The following is a 14,398-nucleotide window of genomic DNA, read 5'->3' on the forward strand; positions in this document are numbered from 1 at the left end:
CTGTGTATGGTATGTCTGTGTACAGTATATGTGTGGTATGTCAGTGTACGGTATGTCTGTGTATGGTATGTCTGTGTACGGTATGTTTGGGTATAGATTGTCTGGGTATGCTATGTCTGTGTAAGGAATGTCAGTGTACTGTATGTCTGTGTATGGTATGTCTGTGTACGGTATGTCTGGGTATGGTATGTCTGGGTATGGTATGTCTGTGTACAGTATATGTGTGGTATGTCAGTGTACGGTATGTCTGTGTATGGTATGTCTGGGTATGGTATGTCTGGGTATGGTATGTCTGTGTACGGTATGTATGGGTATAGATTGTCTGGGTATGCTATGTCTGTGTACAGTATATGTGTGGTATGTCAATGTACGGTATGTCTGGGTACGGTATGTCTGGGTACGGTATGTCTGGGTACGGTATGTCTGGGTACGATATGTCTGTGTACGGTATTTCTGTGTACGGTAGGTCTGTGTACGGTATGTCAGTGTACGGTATGTCTGGGTACGGTATGTCTGGGTACGGCATGTCTGGGTACGGCATGTCTGGGTACGGCATGTCTGGGTACTGTATGTCTGGGTACGTTATGTCTGGGTACGTTATGTCTGGGTACGTTATGTCTGGGTACAGTATGTCTGGGTAAGGTATATATGTGTACGGTATGTCTGGGTACTGTATGTCTGTATGGGATGTCTGGTTACGGTATGTCTGTGTACGGTTTGTCTGTGTACCGTATGTCTGGGTACGGTATGTCAGCGTACGGAATGTCTGGGTACTGTATGTCTGGGTACGTCACGTCTGGGTACTGCCGCATCTCAGTGATGGAGTTAATCATATTTCATCATAGTTCATGTTTACTGGCACTTGCCGGGGTCCCCCAACCCTTGTCAATTGTTAAAATAAATACTAATCTGGTGATAACATCATCCGCATACACTATAAAGGCTGTTCTAAGTACATACAATAATAATGACAGGCCCTTAAACGACATCAAACACCTTTATATAAGAAAAACTTCTCTGTTCCACTGGACAGGGCACCTAGACAATGTAGGATTTGTACCTTATTCTCAGCTGATTACCTGGAACATCTCCTATTCACAGAAATATACACAGATTCCACATGTTTATCTGACAAGTGTCTCAAACCCATTTTTCTCCCCCTACTCTGGTTCGTTCTACCTGGGAATGCCTCTCAAGGTCGGTTCTCTTTGTGGGAGGCGGGTATGATAAGGTTGGCACCGGTCTGCCAGGACTGTTCTGTAGGCAAATTAAACAGCTCTAACAGAATTTAGCAGCATCAGCTGTAAAGCCCGGGACATACCAATTAGATCTTACCACATCGATCCTTGCAGTCTTGGGGCATATGTGAGGTCATACACCATCAATGCAAGTGCCATCAAGAGTGCCTTGGGTGGTACCGGTTTACCTTCCTTTATCCGTCCACATTCTGTCAGAATCTGGTTCTCACGCCTTCCGCTCCCAGTTGGACACTTCCTGTGGAGAACAAGCTTTTCATTGTATAATCAGTAATTGATCCTAATCAGATAATTAATTTGAAGAAAAACATTAACAAATAACATCTTTACATTAAACGTTCACATTAATCAGTAACTAGAAGTGATACATGCAAACTCATTTTACTTCTTTTTATATATATATATATATATATATATATATATATATATATATATATATATATCTATACATACACATATACACTGCACAGAATTCTCTGTTCTAAAATTTTCCTTTCACAACAAAAATATTTTGAAATGGGAATCTACTTGCACTGAGAATTTATCATTCACACAAACATAATACTGACGCCTCCAATAGTCCAATGCTAAGGCTGGTCCAGAACTTTACATAAAACTTAACCTCAGTATTTAATATTCCCACAACACTTCTTGAATAACCCAAACAAACTAACTCTGGAATAACATCTGGAGAACTGCTGACATCTTATCATTGTACAAATACCAGCTCAATACTTGGGATAACACTGTTCCCCTGTCACTACACACAACGTCTGCAGTGGGGAAGATACCGGCTGGGCTTCAGGCCTCCCTGAGAACAGGTCTACACATACGAGCACATTGTCATACACTTCTACCTCGGGTAGATATATGTTCTGCAGTGGGGAAGATACCGGCCGGGCTTTAGGCCCCCCTGAAAACAGGTCTACACACACGAGCACATTGTCATACACTTCTTCCTCGGGTAGTTGTATGTTCTGCGGTGGAGAATATACCGGCCGGGCTTCAGGCCACCCTGAGAACAGGTCTACACATACGAGCACATTGTCATACACTTCTACCTCGGGTAGTTGTATGTTCTGCAGTGGGGAAGAAACTAGCCGGGCTTCAGGCCACCCTGAGAACAGGACTACACATACGAGCACATTGTCATACACTTCTACCTCGGGTAGTTGTATGTTCTGCAGTGGAGAAGATACCGGCCGGGCTTCAGGCCACCCTGAGAACAGGTCTACACATACGAGCACATTGTCATACACTTCTACCTCGGGTAGTTGTATGTTCTGCAGTGGGGAAGATACCGGCCGGGCTTCAGGCCACTCTGAGAACAGGTTTACACATACGAGCACATTGTCATACACTTCTACCTCGGGTAGTTGTATGTTCTGCAGTGGTGAAGATACTGGCCGGGCTTCAGGCCCCCCTGAGAACAGGTCTACACATACGAGCACATTGTCATACACTTCTACCTCGGGTAGTTGTATGTTTTGCAATGGGGAAGATACTGGCCGGGCTTCAGGCCCCCGTGAGAACAGGTCTACACATACGAGCACATTGTCATACACTTCTACCTCGGGTAGTTGTATGTTCTGCAGTGGGGAAGATACCGGCCAGGCTTCAGGCCTCCCTGAGAACAGGTCTACACACACGAGCACATTGTCATACACTTCTACCTCGGGTAGTTGTATGTTCTGCAGTGGGGAAGATACCGGCCAGGCTTCAGGCCCCCCTGAGAACAGGTCTACACATACGAGCACATTGTCATACACTTCTACCTCAGGTAGTTGTATGTTCTGCTGTGGGGAAGATACTGGCCGGGCTTCAGGCCACCCTGAGAACAGGTCTACACATACGAGCACATCTTCATACACTTCTACCTCGGGTAATTGTATGTTCTGCAGTCGCTGGGACGGGTAATCTGGCTGGGCTGCACTTTTCACAGGTACCTTTGCTGTTTTACCTATGTCATGCCGTGCGCACATCATGCCGGCTGCTACAAACCTAGTGGTGGCATTATTGTATCCAGGGACAAGCCAATTTACTGACACCTGGCTGCATATACCCTTGTTGTCAGTTCTGTCTTCTCTTGCTCTCTCAATTGGCTTACCCGATGATCCAATAAAGTGCCTACTGCCAATGGGCCTATAATTGTGGGTGATGCCAAAAGAGTACCTAGAGTCAGTGTAAATGTCGGCCGTCTTACCTTCTGCCAGGTTACAGCCTCAGCGAGCACCTCCAGCTCCGCTCCTTGAGATGAACAAGAAGGTGAGAGTGGTTTCTGGATGATTTACCTGGTGCCTCGTATCCTGTCTTGTACATACTGTATATGATCAAGTATCTCTACATTACAAATTTACATTAAAACCCATGTCACATATAGATAGAACATCTCAAAGGGGTGGCGTCTTCATCCTCTAAAATAATAACAAATGTTATACACTTCTCTACACTCATCTGATAATCCAGAACACTGTGAGAATCTCACTTTTATCAGGGTCTGTAAATACTTGATTAATACAAAAACAAATAAAAATTACTAAAATCTTTACATAAAATTAACAATCTTCAGATAATTTTTACCTCCTTCCCTCCTAAATCTGTAAAGACTCATCTTGTGAGTGACCTTGACCTTTTGTGTAAATTTGCTGGAGGGGGATGGTCTCTTACACAATACCTCATATTGGGTGGAGACTACAGCACAGCTTACCCAGTGCCATATTTACTGTTCTGGAAGGATCTACACAGAAAAAGCCTCAACATTTAGGTTACTCTCATACACATTTAATCTGGATTACTCATTGGGGTCTCATACACATTTTGTAGATCTCCTGGAATCAAATTCATTAATTCAAAACAAACCAAAATTGTACCTGATCAGTCCCCTCACTACTCCCCCCTTTGTGGACTCTGCGAAAGTAATCTAGCAGGGTTCAAAACTACATCTCAACATAATAAGGTCGGGCACTCTATCTGGGGGGCACTAGTTTAACCCCCTGTAATACACAACAGCCTGGAACAAAAATGACTTTCTCCTGACAAAAATACATTTTATCTTTAAAATGACTTGCAACCATTTACCTGTAAAACATTGCACATTTTCCAAAATAAAATTTAGGCAGCACCATAGCACGTGCCCCATGTGAGAAAACAAAAACAAAACAATTGTAATTAGTTATTCAATAAAACTGAAAATATTATATCTGGTAATATTAATTACTGCAAACCAATAAACTATACATAAAAATAGGGAACAGAGGGGGCACATACATTTTCAAGACCCCGTGTCTCACAATATCTGTAGTTTAATACATCTGAATTAACATCAAAACACATTAAATCTTATCACATCATAACTCATAAATATGCAGCGTAACTTTCATCAACAACAGCGCATGCGCAAAGATAAGAAACTTTCCTGTACACAGAAAAAAGGAACTGATTTTAACCCCGTACACAAAACACTAAGAATTTTTGTTTTTAGACATTACTGCTGTTAACAATAAGAGCATACAATATAGATCTAAAATCAGTGCAATATTGTAATCCCCTTGTCTCATCTCATTCACGCCCTGTATACCAGTCGGTCTTCTTTTCACACTGCACACATCACACAGCCCCCCTCCCCCACACCATCGCATTTTACAGGAGGGGGTCACACACTCACTCCTCACAGCTTCTATTCTCACAATCTTAACAATTTCAATGCCGGCAAAACAACGTACGTATCTGCAATCATTCATCACACTATTGTATAGGCATTTTCTACGTTCAAAACATTAAACACATAATCTGTAACAGTGTCCAATCTGTCGGCCACCAGCTCTATATTATGATGACGTGTCTTTACACCAGTGCACAGCGTCCTGCACCCTGGGACGGAATCTAGAATAGAAAAAAAACACTGCAGCATGTGTTACAGAGAGAAATGAGAAAATTAACAAGGCTATCATTTCATACTGATTTGGTTGGGCCGGGCGTGACCTCATCAGGGGTGGGGGAGCAGCCTCTCCCACAGGAAGCACATTGCTCAGCTGTGAGGGGGTTTTGCTGCCCACAATGAGGACACACTCAACATGAGGGACGGCCGCCATTACAGGGCGGCGGCTGGTCCTGTGTTTTCTAATACATATAACATACAATACCTTTCTTATTCCTAACTTCTCTTCGCTTCACCAAATCATATGAATAGGATTGTCCGGGTACGGGTGATCCTGATGATTTGAATATGGACTGTAAACCATCCATTCTAACAGTCTATATTATACACGTAATTTATATAACACCTTTGGTCTGCAACCTTCTAGTTTCACCGAGGTCTGGCCAACATATTACCTACGACTTATCAGTGCGTTGTACCCCGCGTGCACCTGTCCCACGACTTATCGCACGACTTATCAGTGCGTTGCACCCCGCATGCCCGCGTATAAGACAGATTATAATACTACCCACGACTTATCGCACCTTGATGGTGCCCGCGTGCCCCCGTATACGACAGGTTATATTTTCTATCTAGTCCCTAATTATCCAAATAATGTAGAGATTCTTTGGAAAAACGGGACCCCGTGAGGCGCTGCTACTCAAGAAGGATTCAATAGTAATAATAAATGATGCTTTATTGTTGTCGGCTACGCGTTTCAATGGAGGCTTACCACAGGTGGATAGGACTAGAGCGTATAGTAGGTAGGTAGGTGTTGAATGAGTGCTGCTGCCGAGATCCCAGCCGGTCAGCCCTGGAGGACCACCGCAATAGGTGTGTGGCCTGAGGAAGATGCCGGTGCGGCATTGAAACGCGTAGCCTACAACAATAAAGCATCATTTATTATTACTATTGAATCCTTCTTGAGTAGCAGCGCCTCACGGGGTCCCGTTTTTCCAAAGAATCTCTACATTATCTATTGCGGTGGTCCTCCAGGGCTGACCGGCTGGGATCTCGGCAGCAGCACTCATTTAACACCTACCTACCTACTATACGCTCTAGTCCTATCCACCTGTGGTAAGCCTCCATTTGTCAAACTAAAGTTTGTTATTTCCTGGGCGCGACTAATTTCTTATGGGTTCGTGACCGCACAGCGGGGATGTCTCTCCTGTCACCTGAGATAATCCAGCTAACTGACAAGGGAGTTACACAGATTCCCACAAGACCATCCACTAACACAGATAAGTCGAAGATTTATAAAATCAACTGACTTACCGTGTTATTGTGGAGGTGATCAGGCTCCTTCAGTGGGCAGTCCTGGGTCGTCTGTTTCACCCTGTGATTGTCGGTTGTCCGGATTCCGAAATCCCCTCAAGTGTGGCCCCACGCTTGGCGCCAATTGTCAGGGTTAAACTTCCTTTTCCCCTGTTATCTCACACCGAATAACCACCTCTGTGAATTGAAAACTGAAAGCATGTATGGAAAAAAGTACACCAGACAGACAAATGTTGGTAGACATCTTTCCCTCAGTCAAGTAGGAAGTGAACTAACTTTATTTGAACAAAGAAACACAACAGTTCCCTCCCTAGAGATGTGGGACGTGCTTAAGCCCCATTGGCTCCTCAGCTGTAAGTTCTTCTGTACACTCCTCTTGCATTCCAGGGGCGGTGTCTCCATAGGCGTGTCCCTGATACATTCTCCATTTTGTTAGATTCCAGTTCTTTGTGTAATATACTGATATATACATACATATATGTGAGGATAATATTTTTGCAAACAATATACATGGTAATGATCCCTGACACGGCATGTCTGGATACGTTATGTCTGGGTACATTATGTCTGGCTACGGCATGTCTGACTACGGCATGACTGGGTACGGTATGTCCGGGTACGGTATGTCCGGGTACGGTATGTCTGGGTACGGCATGTCTGGGTATGGTATGTCTGGGTATGGTATGTCTGGGTACGGTATGTCTGTGTACGGTATGTGTGTGGTATGTCTGGGTATGGTATGTCTGGGTATGGTATGTCTGGGTACGGTATGTCTGGGTACGGTATGTCTGGGTACGGTATGTCAGTGTATGGTATGTCAGTGTACAGTATGTCTGGGCACGGTATGTCAGTGTATGGTATGTCTGGGTATGGTATGTCTGGGTACAGTATATCTGTGTACGGTTTGTCTGTGTACGGTATTTGTGTTGTATGTCAGTGTACAGTATGTCTTGGTATGGTATATCTGTGTACGGTATGTCTGGGAACTGTATGTCTGTACGGAATGTCTGTGTACGGTTTGTGTACGGTATGTGTGTGGTATGTCAGTGTACAGTATGTCTGGGTAGGGTATGTCTGGGTACGGTATGTCAGTGTACGGTATGTCTGGGTACGGTATATCAGTGTATGGTATGTCTGGGTACGGTATGTCTGTGTGCGGTTTGTCTTTTTATGGTATTTGTGTGGTATGTCAGTGTACAGTATGTCTGGGTACGGTATATCTGTGTACGGTATGTCTGGGTACTGTATGTTTGTATGGGATGTCTGGGTACGGTTTGTCTGTGTACGGTATGTGTGTGGTATGTCAGTGTACAGTATGTCTGGATACGGTATGTCAGTGTACGGTATGTCTGGGTACGGTATGTCTGGGTACGGTATGTCTGGGTACGGTATGTCTGTGTACGGTTTGTCTGTGTACGGTATTTGTGTGGTATGTCAGTGTACAGTATGTCTGGGTACGGTATATCTGTGTACGGTATGTCTGGGTACTGTATGTCTGTATGGTATGTCTGTGTACGGTTTGTCTGTACGGTATGTGTGTGGTATGTCAGTGTACAGTATGTCTGGGTACGGTATGTCTGGGTATGATATGTCAGTGTACAGTATGTCTGGGTACTGTATGTCAGTGTATGGTATGTCTGGGTACGGTATGTCTGTGTACGGTTTGTCTTTGTACGGTATTTGTGTGGTATGTCAGTGTACAGTATGTATGGGTACGGTATATCTGAGTACGGTATGTCTGGGTACTGTATGTCTGTATGGGATGTCTGGGTACGGTTTGTCTGTGTACGGTATGTCAGTGTACGGTATGTCTGGGTACGGTATGTCATTGTATGGTATGTCAGTGTATGGTATGTCTGGGTACGGTATGTCAGTGTGCGGTATGTCAGTGTGCGGTATGTCAGTGTGCGGTATGTCAGTGTACGGTATGTCTGGGTACGGTATGTCTGGGTACGGTATGTCAGTGTACGGTATGTCAGTGTACGGTATGTCTGGGTACGGTATGTCTGGGTACGGTATGTCTGGGTACGGTATGTCTGGGTACGGTATGTCTGGGTATGGTATGTCAGTGTACGGTATGTCTGGGTACGGTATGTCAGGGTACGGTATGTCTGGGTACGGTATGTCTGGGTACGGTATGTCAGTGTGCGGTATGTCAGTGTACGGTATGTCTGGGTACGGTATGTCAGTGTACAGTATGTCTAGGTACGGTATGTCAGTGTATGGTATGTCTGGGTACGGTATGTCTGGGTACGGTATGTCAGTGTACGGTATGTCAGTGTACGGTATGTCTGGGTACGGTATGTCAGTGTATCAGTCAATGTATTCATCAGTGTATGAATCATTTTTACCTAGGGAATGTGGAGCTGGAACCTTCATCAATTTTGCCACGCTGGAGAGAGATGGAAAACTTCCATATAATTGGTGAGTGCGCCACTAAATATGAATTCTCTCATCCACGTAGCAAATGCCTCAGATGTATTCGGCCAGACGATAAATGTGTAAGTAGTGACTCGAAGGCCATCTTCACCTTCACAACCAATATTGTTTATTGCCCAAATGCATCTAAAATGAAAAATGTGGAAACGCTGTGAAAAGTCTTGATTATAAACCTCCCGCTTTGTGTCTAGAGCTCCTCTGCAGAGCTATGTGTCTCCATTGTAACATAAAGCAAACCACCTTTGTGTAGTGTGATCCTGCAGCCGCACTCCTTTCCATTTGTCCCTATGTTCTCCTTCTTTGTGTGGCTTTCTATTGTGTATTTTCCTTTTTTTGTTTTCTTTCTGTTTTTTATTTTTATTTTTTTATGTTTTTCCCTTTTGTGTACTTTTTCCTTTTTGTGTTTTCGCCTTTTATGTACTTTTTCCTTTTTATGTTTTTCTCTTTTATGAACTTTTTCCTTTTTGTTTTTCTCTTTTGTGTACTTTTTCCTTTTTGTGTTTTCCCATTTTGTGTTCTTTTTCCTTTTTATGTTTTTCTCTTTTGTGTACTTTTTCCTTTTTGTCTTTCCCCCTTTTGTGTACTTTTTCCTTTTTATGTTTTTCTCTTTTGTGTACACTCTTCATCCATACTCTATGCTTTCGGCAGATATTATAAGATGGTTTGCTTCTGGTCAAAATGTAAAAATCCTCTCTAATATAAAAGATGTAGTCGCTGCCAGATAATGAACTATTGTCCATCGGACAATAAAGGAATTTTCAATTGATAAAGGATGGTAATGTAACAATAGGCGGCTGTGGAGGGATATTTCCCTGTTCAGTAACGACTATCCCAGCGTCCACCAGTAGCATACGAGTGAGATAAAGGGACATCATTTCTGTTGTCTTCCTGTGCCTCCGTCCTGATACAACATTACACACCCGATGTTATGGGATCAGGCTTCCCGACCATTCCGTCTCTATTCTCCAGCTAGATCTCACAACTTGCCACCTAAACTCCCAGGGCACTTTGTAAACTGTCTTTAGTCACCGTAGCCTTGATTCAGTCTTTTGTGCCCACACAATATTCCTTGTTGCTGGTGATAACATTTTCTACTACTTCCTATTCCACCACAAACCCGTAGAGTTCAGCTCCTTGTAGAGTAACAATGGCAGGAATATTGTCCATACAGTCCGCCTTACTGTGTGCGCTCAAGGTCGGGATGTTGCCTGGGCTGGTGACTGAGGGTTTGCATGTGGATAGGTCTCTGCAGCTTTTCTTTCAGAAAATAAAATTTTCGGATCTCGGCTTTCCTTCACTTGCAGTTTATTTGACAGCTTCTTGTTACGTGCTAGAAAGTCAAAGAGGCCCAGAGCAATTTCTCTCATTAGAAGTCACTTTTCAATGGATTTTATGTCCTCAATATGACTGGCTCTACTGACGGCTCCCGATACACTGGTTGTGATAAATGTCTTCTGGTGTTTGGTTTTCTTTTCTGTCATATTCACCCACAGCAGAATGATCTTTACCCTCTGATAATTGATATCACTGATCTCTCCAGGACTGATCTTTACCCTCACACATGATCAGATAATTGATATCACTGATCTCTCCAGGACTGATCTTTACCCTCACACATGATCAGATAATTGATATCACTGATCTATCCAGGACTGATCTTTACCCTCACACATGATCTGATAATTGATATCACTGATCTCTCCAGGACTGATCTTTACCCTCACACATGATCTGATCATTGATATCACTGATCTCTCCAGGACTGATCTTTACCCTCACACATGATCTGATCATTGATATCACTGATCTCTCCAGGACTGATCTTTACCCTCACACATGATCTGATCATTGATATCACTGATCTCTCCAGGACTGATCTTTACCCTCACACATGATCTGATCATTGATATCACTGATCTCTCCAGGACTGATCTTTACCCTCACACATGATCAGATAATTGATATCACTGATCTCTCCAGGACTGATCTTTACCCTCACACATGATCTGATCATTGATATCACTGATCTCTCCAGGACTGATCTTTACCCTCACACATGATCAGATAATTGATATCACTGATCTCTCTCCAGGACTGATCTCTACCCTCACACATGATCTGATCATTGATATCACGGATCTCTCCAGGCCTGAACTTTACCCTCACACATGATCTGATAATTGATATCACTGATCTCTCCAGGACTGATCTTTACCCTCACACGTGATCTGATCATTGATATCACTGATCTCTCCAGGACTGATCTTTACCCTCACACATGATCAGATAATTGATATCACTGATCTCTCCAGGACTGATCTTTACCCTCACACATGATCTGATCATTGATATCACTGATCTCTCCAGGACTGATCTTTACCCTCACACATGATCAGATCATTGATATCACTGATCTATCCAGGACTGATCTTTACCCTCACACATGATCTGATCATTGACATCACTGATCTATCCAGGACTGATCTTTACCCTCACACATGATCTTATAATTGATATCACTGATCTATCCAGGACTGATCTTTACCCTCACCCATGATCTGATCATTGATATCACTGATCTCTCCAGGACTGATCTTTACCCTCACACATGATCAGATAATTGATATCACTGATCTCTCCAGGACTGATCTTTACCCTCACACATGATCTGATAATTGATATCACTGATCTCCACAGGCCTGAACTTTACCCTCACACATGATCTGATAATTGATATCACTGATCTCTCCAGGACTGATCTTTACCCTCCCACATGATCTGATCATTGATATCACGGATCTCTCCAGGACTATTCTTTACCCTCACACATGATCTGATCATTGATATCACTGATCTCTCCAGGACTGATCTTTACCCTCACACATGATCTGATCATTGATATCACTGATCTCTCCAGGACTGATCTTTACCCTCACACATGATCTGATCATTGATATCACTGATCTATCCAGGACTGATCTTTACCCTCACACATGATCTGATCATTTATATCACTGATCTCTCCAGGACTGATCTTTACCCTCTCACATGATCTGATCATTGATATCACTGATCTCTCCAGGACTGATCTTTACCCTCACACATGATCTGATAATTGATATCACTGATCTCTCCAGGACTGATCTTTACCCTCACACATGATCTGATAATTGATATCACTGATCTCTCGAGGACTGATCTTCACCCTCATACATGATCTGATCATTGATATCACTGATCTCTCCAGGACAGATCTTTACCCTCACACATGATCTGATAATTGATATCACTGATCTCTCCAGGACTGATCTTTACCCTCACACATGATCTGATCATTGATATCACGGATCTCTCCAGGACTATTCTTTACCCTCACACATGATCTGATCATTGATATCACTGATCTCTCCAGGACTGATCTTTACCCTCACACATGATCTGATCATTGATATCACTGATCTCTCCAGGACTGATCTTTACCCTCACACATGATCTGATCATTGATATCACTGATCTATCCAGGACTGATCTTTACCCTCACACATGATCTGATCATTTATATCACTGATCTCTCCAGGACTGATCTTTACCCTCACACATGATCTGATCATTGATATCACTGATCTCTCCAGGACTGATCTTTACCCTCACACATGATCCGATAATTGATATCACTGATCTCTCCAGGACTGATCTTTACCCTCACACATGATCTGATCATTGATATCACTGATCTCTCCAGGACTGATCTTTACCCTCACACATGATCAGATAATTGATATCACTGATCTATCCAGGACTGATCTTTACCCTCACACATGATCTGATCATTGACATCACTGATCTATCCAGGACTGATCTTTACCCTCACACATGATCTTATAATTGATATCACTGATCTCTCCAGGACTAATCTTTACCCTCACACATGATCTTATAATTGATATCACTGATCTCTCCAGGACTGATCTTTACCCTTACACATGATCTGATTATTTATATCACTGATCTCTCCAGGACTGATCTTTACCCTCACACATGATCTGATAATTGATATCACTGATCTATCCAGGACTGATCTTTACCCTCACACATGATCTTATAATTGATATCACTGATCTCTCCAGGACTAATCTTTACCCTCACACATGATCAGATAATTGATATCACTGATCTATCCAGGACTGATCTTTACCCTCACACATGATCTGATCATTGATATCACGGATCTCTCCAGGACTGATCTTTACCCTTACACATGATCTGATCATTTATATCACTGATCTCTCCAGGACTGATCTTTATTTTCACACATGATCGGATCATTGAAATCACAGAATTTTGTAGGACTGAGCTATACCCTGAATTATAATCTGATAATTGATATTGTTGAACTCTCTAGGACTGATTTTTAGAAGAGTTATTTGTTTTTTGTCTTTGATTGTTTTAGCCCTGAGATGAACATTTGATTTTTATTTAGCTTTTTTGTATTTTCTGTTACTAAATTCTTCTAGAATTTTAAGTTTCATTTACAATATCGCTGTTTATCTATCAATTTAGTGTAGAATATAAGTGATCTCTTGGATGTTTGTTTAGTACCACAACATTTTGGGGAAGTGATGGTTGTCGTTGTCATGAGTTGATGGTCTGTACCACAGTCTGCTCCAGGAAAGGTCGCTGCTATTACACATCTGCTAGCCCCAAACCCCTGAAGATGCCACAATGCGAAACATGTCGGGGGGTCTGACTGCTTTTTAACACAATGTTCTAGCTGACTGATAAATAGAAGTAGATGGTGTTGATTCGGCGTACGGCAGCCGCTGGTCTAAACACTACTAGACACTAACTTGCCATCAAAGACTGTAATACCTGGACATCATGCCTCATAGGTTACTCACTGCCAGCTTCACATCGGCTATTTTGATTTTGTGTGTATTTGCGGTATATTTGTATATAATAGTACAGTCCTGTCATTATTACGCAGTATACTCTGTATATTTGTATATAATGGTACAGTCCTGTCATTATTATGCAGTATACTCGGTATATTTGTATATAATGGTACAGTCCTGTCATTATTACGCAGTATACTCTGTATATTTGTATATAATGGTCAGTCCTGTCATTATTACGCAGTATACTCGGTATATTTGTATATAGTGGTCAGTCCTGTCATTATTACGCAGTATACTCGGTATATTTGTATATAGTGGTCAGTCCTGTCATTATTACGCAGTATACTCTGTATATTTGTATATAGTGGTCAGTCTTGTCATTATTACGCATTATACTCTGTATATTTGTATATAGTGGTCAGTCCTGTCATTATTACGCAGTATACTCTGTATATTTGTATATAGTGGTCAGTCCTGTCATTATTACGCAGTATACTCTGTATATTTGTATATAATGGTACAGTCCTGTCATTATTACGCAGTATACTCTGTATATCTGTATATAGTGGTCAGTCCTGTCATTATTACGCAGTATACTCGGTATATTTGTATATAAT

The 14,398-nt window shown here is 42.4% G+C and overlaps 1 protein-coding gene across 1 annotated transcript in view; it reads left to right on the top strand.

The window, feature by feature from the left end:
• The window catches only part of PTPRO (protein tyrosine phosphatase receptor type O), a 194,515-nt gene that overhangs the window by 129,939 nt on the left and 50,178 nt on the right, over positions 1-14,398 (top strand). Inside the window, exons 16-17 of the mRNA XM_075848823.1 lie at positions 8,803-8,871; positions 13,483-13,535. Coding sequence (XP_075704938.1) covers positions 8,803-8,871; positions 13,483-13,535 — 122 coding nt within the window. The remainder of the gene's footprint in view (positions 1-8,802; positions 8,872-13,482; positions 13,536-14,398) is intronic.

The sequence above is a fragment of the Rhinoderma darwinii genome, unplaced genomic scaffold, assembly GCF_050947455.1.
Source record: "Rhinoderma darwinii isolate aRhiDar2 unplaced genomic scaffold, aRhiDar2.hap1 Scaffold_51, whole genome shotgun sequence".
Classification (NCBI taxonomy): Eukaryota; Metazoa; Chordata; class Amphibia; order Anura; family Rhinodermatidae; genus Rhinoderma; species Rhinoderma darwinii.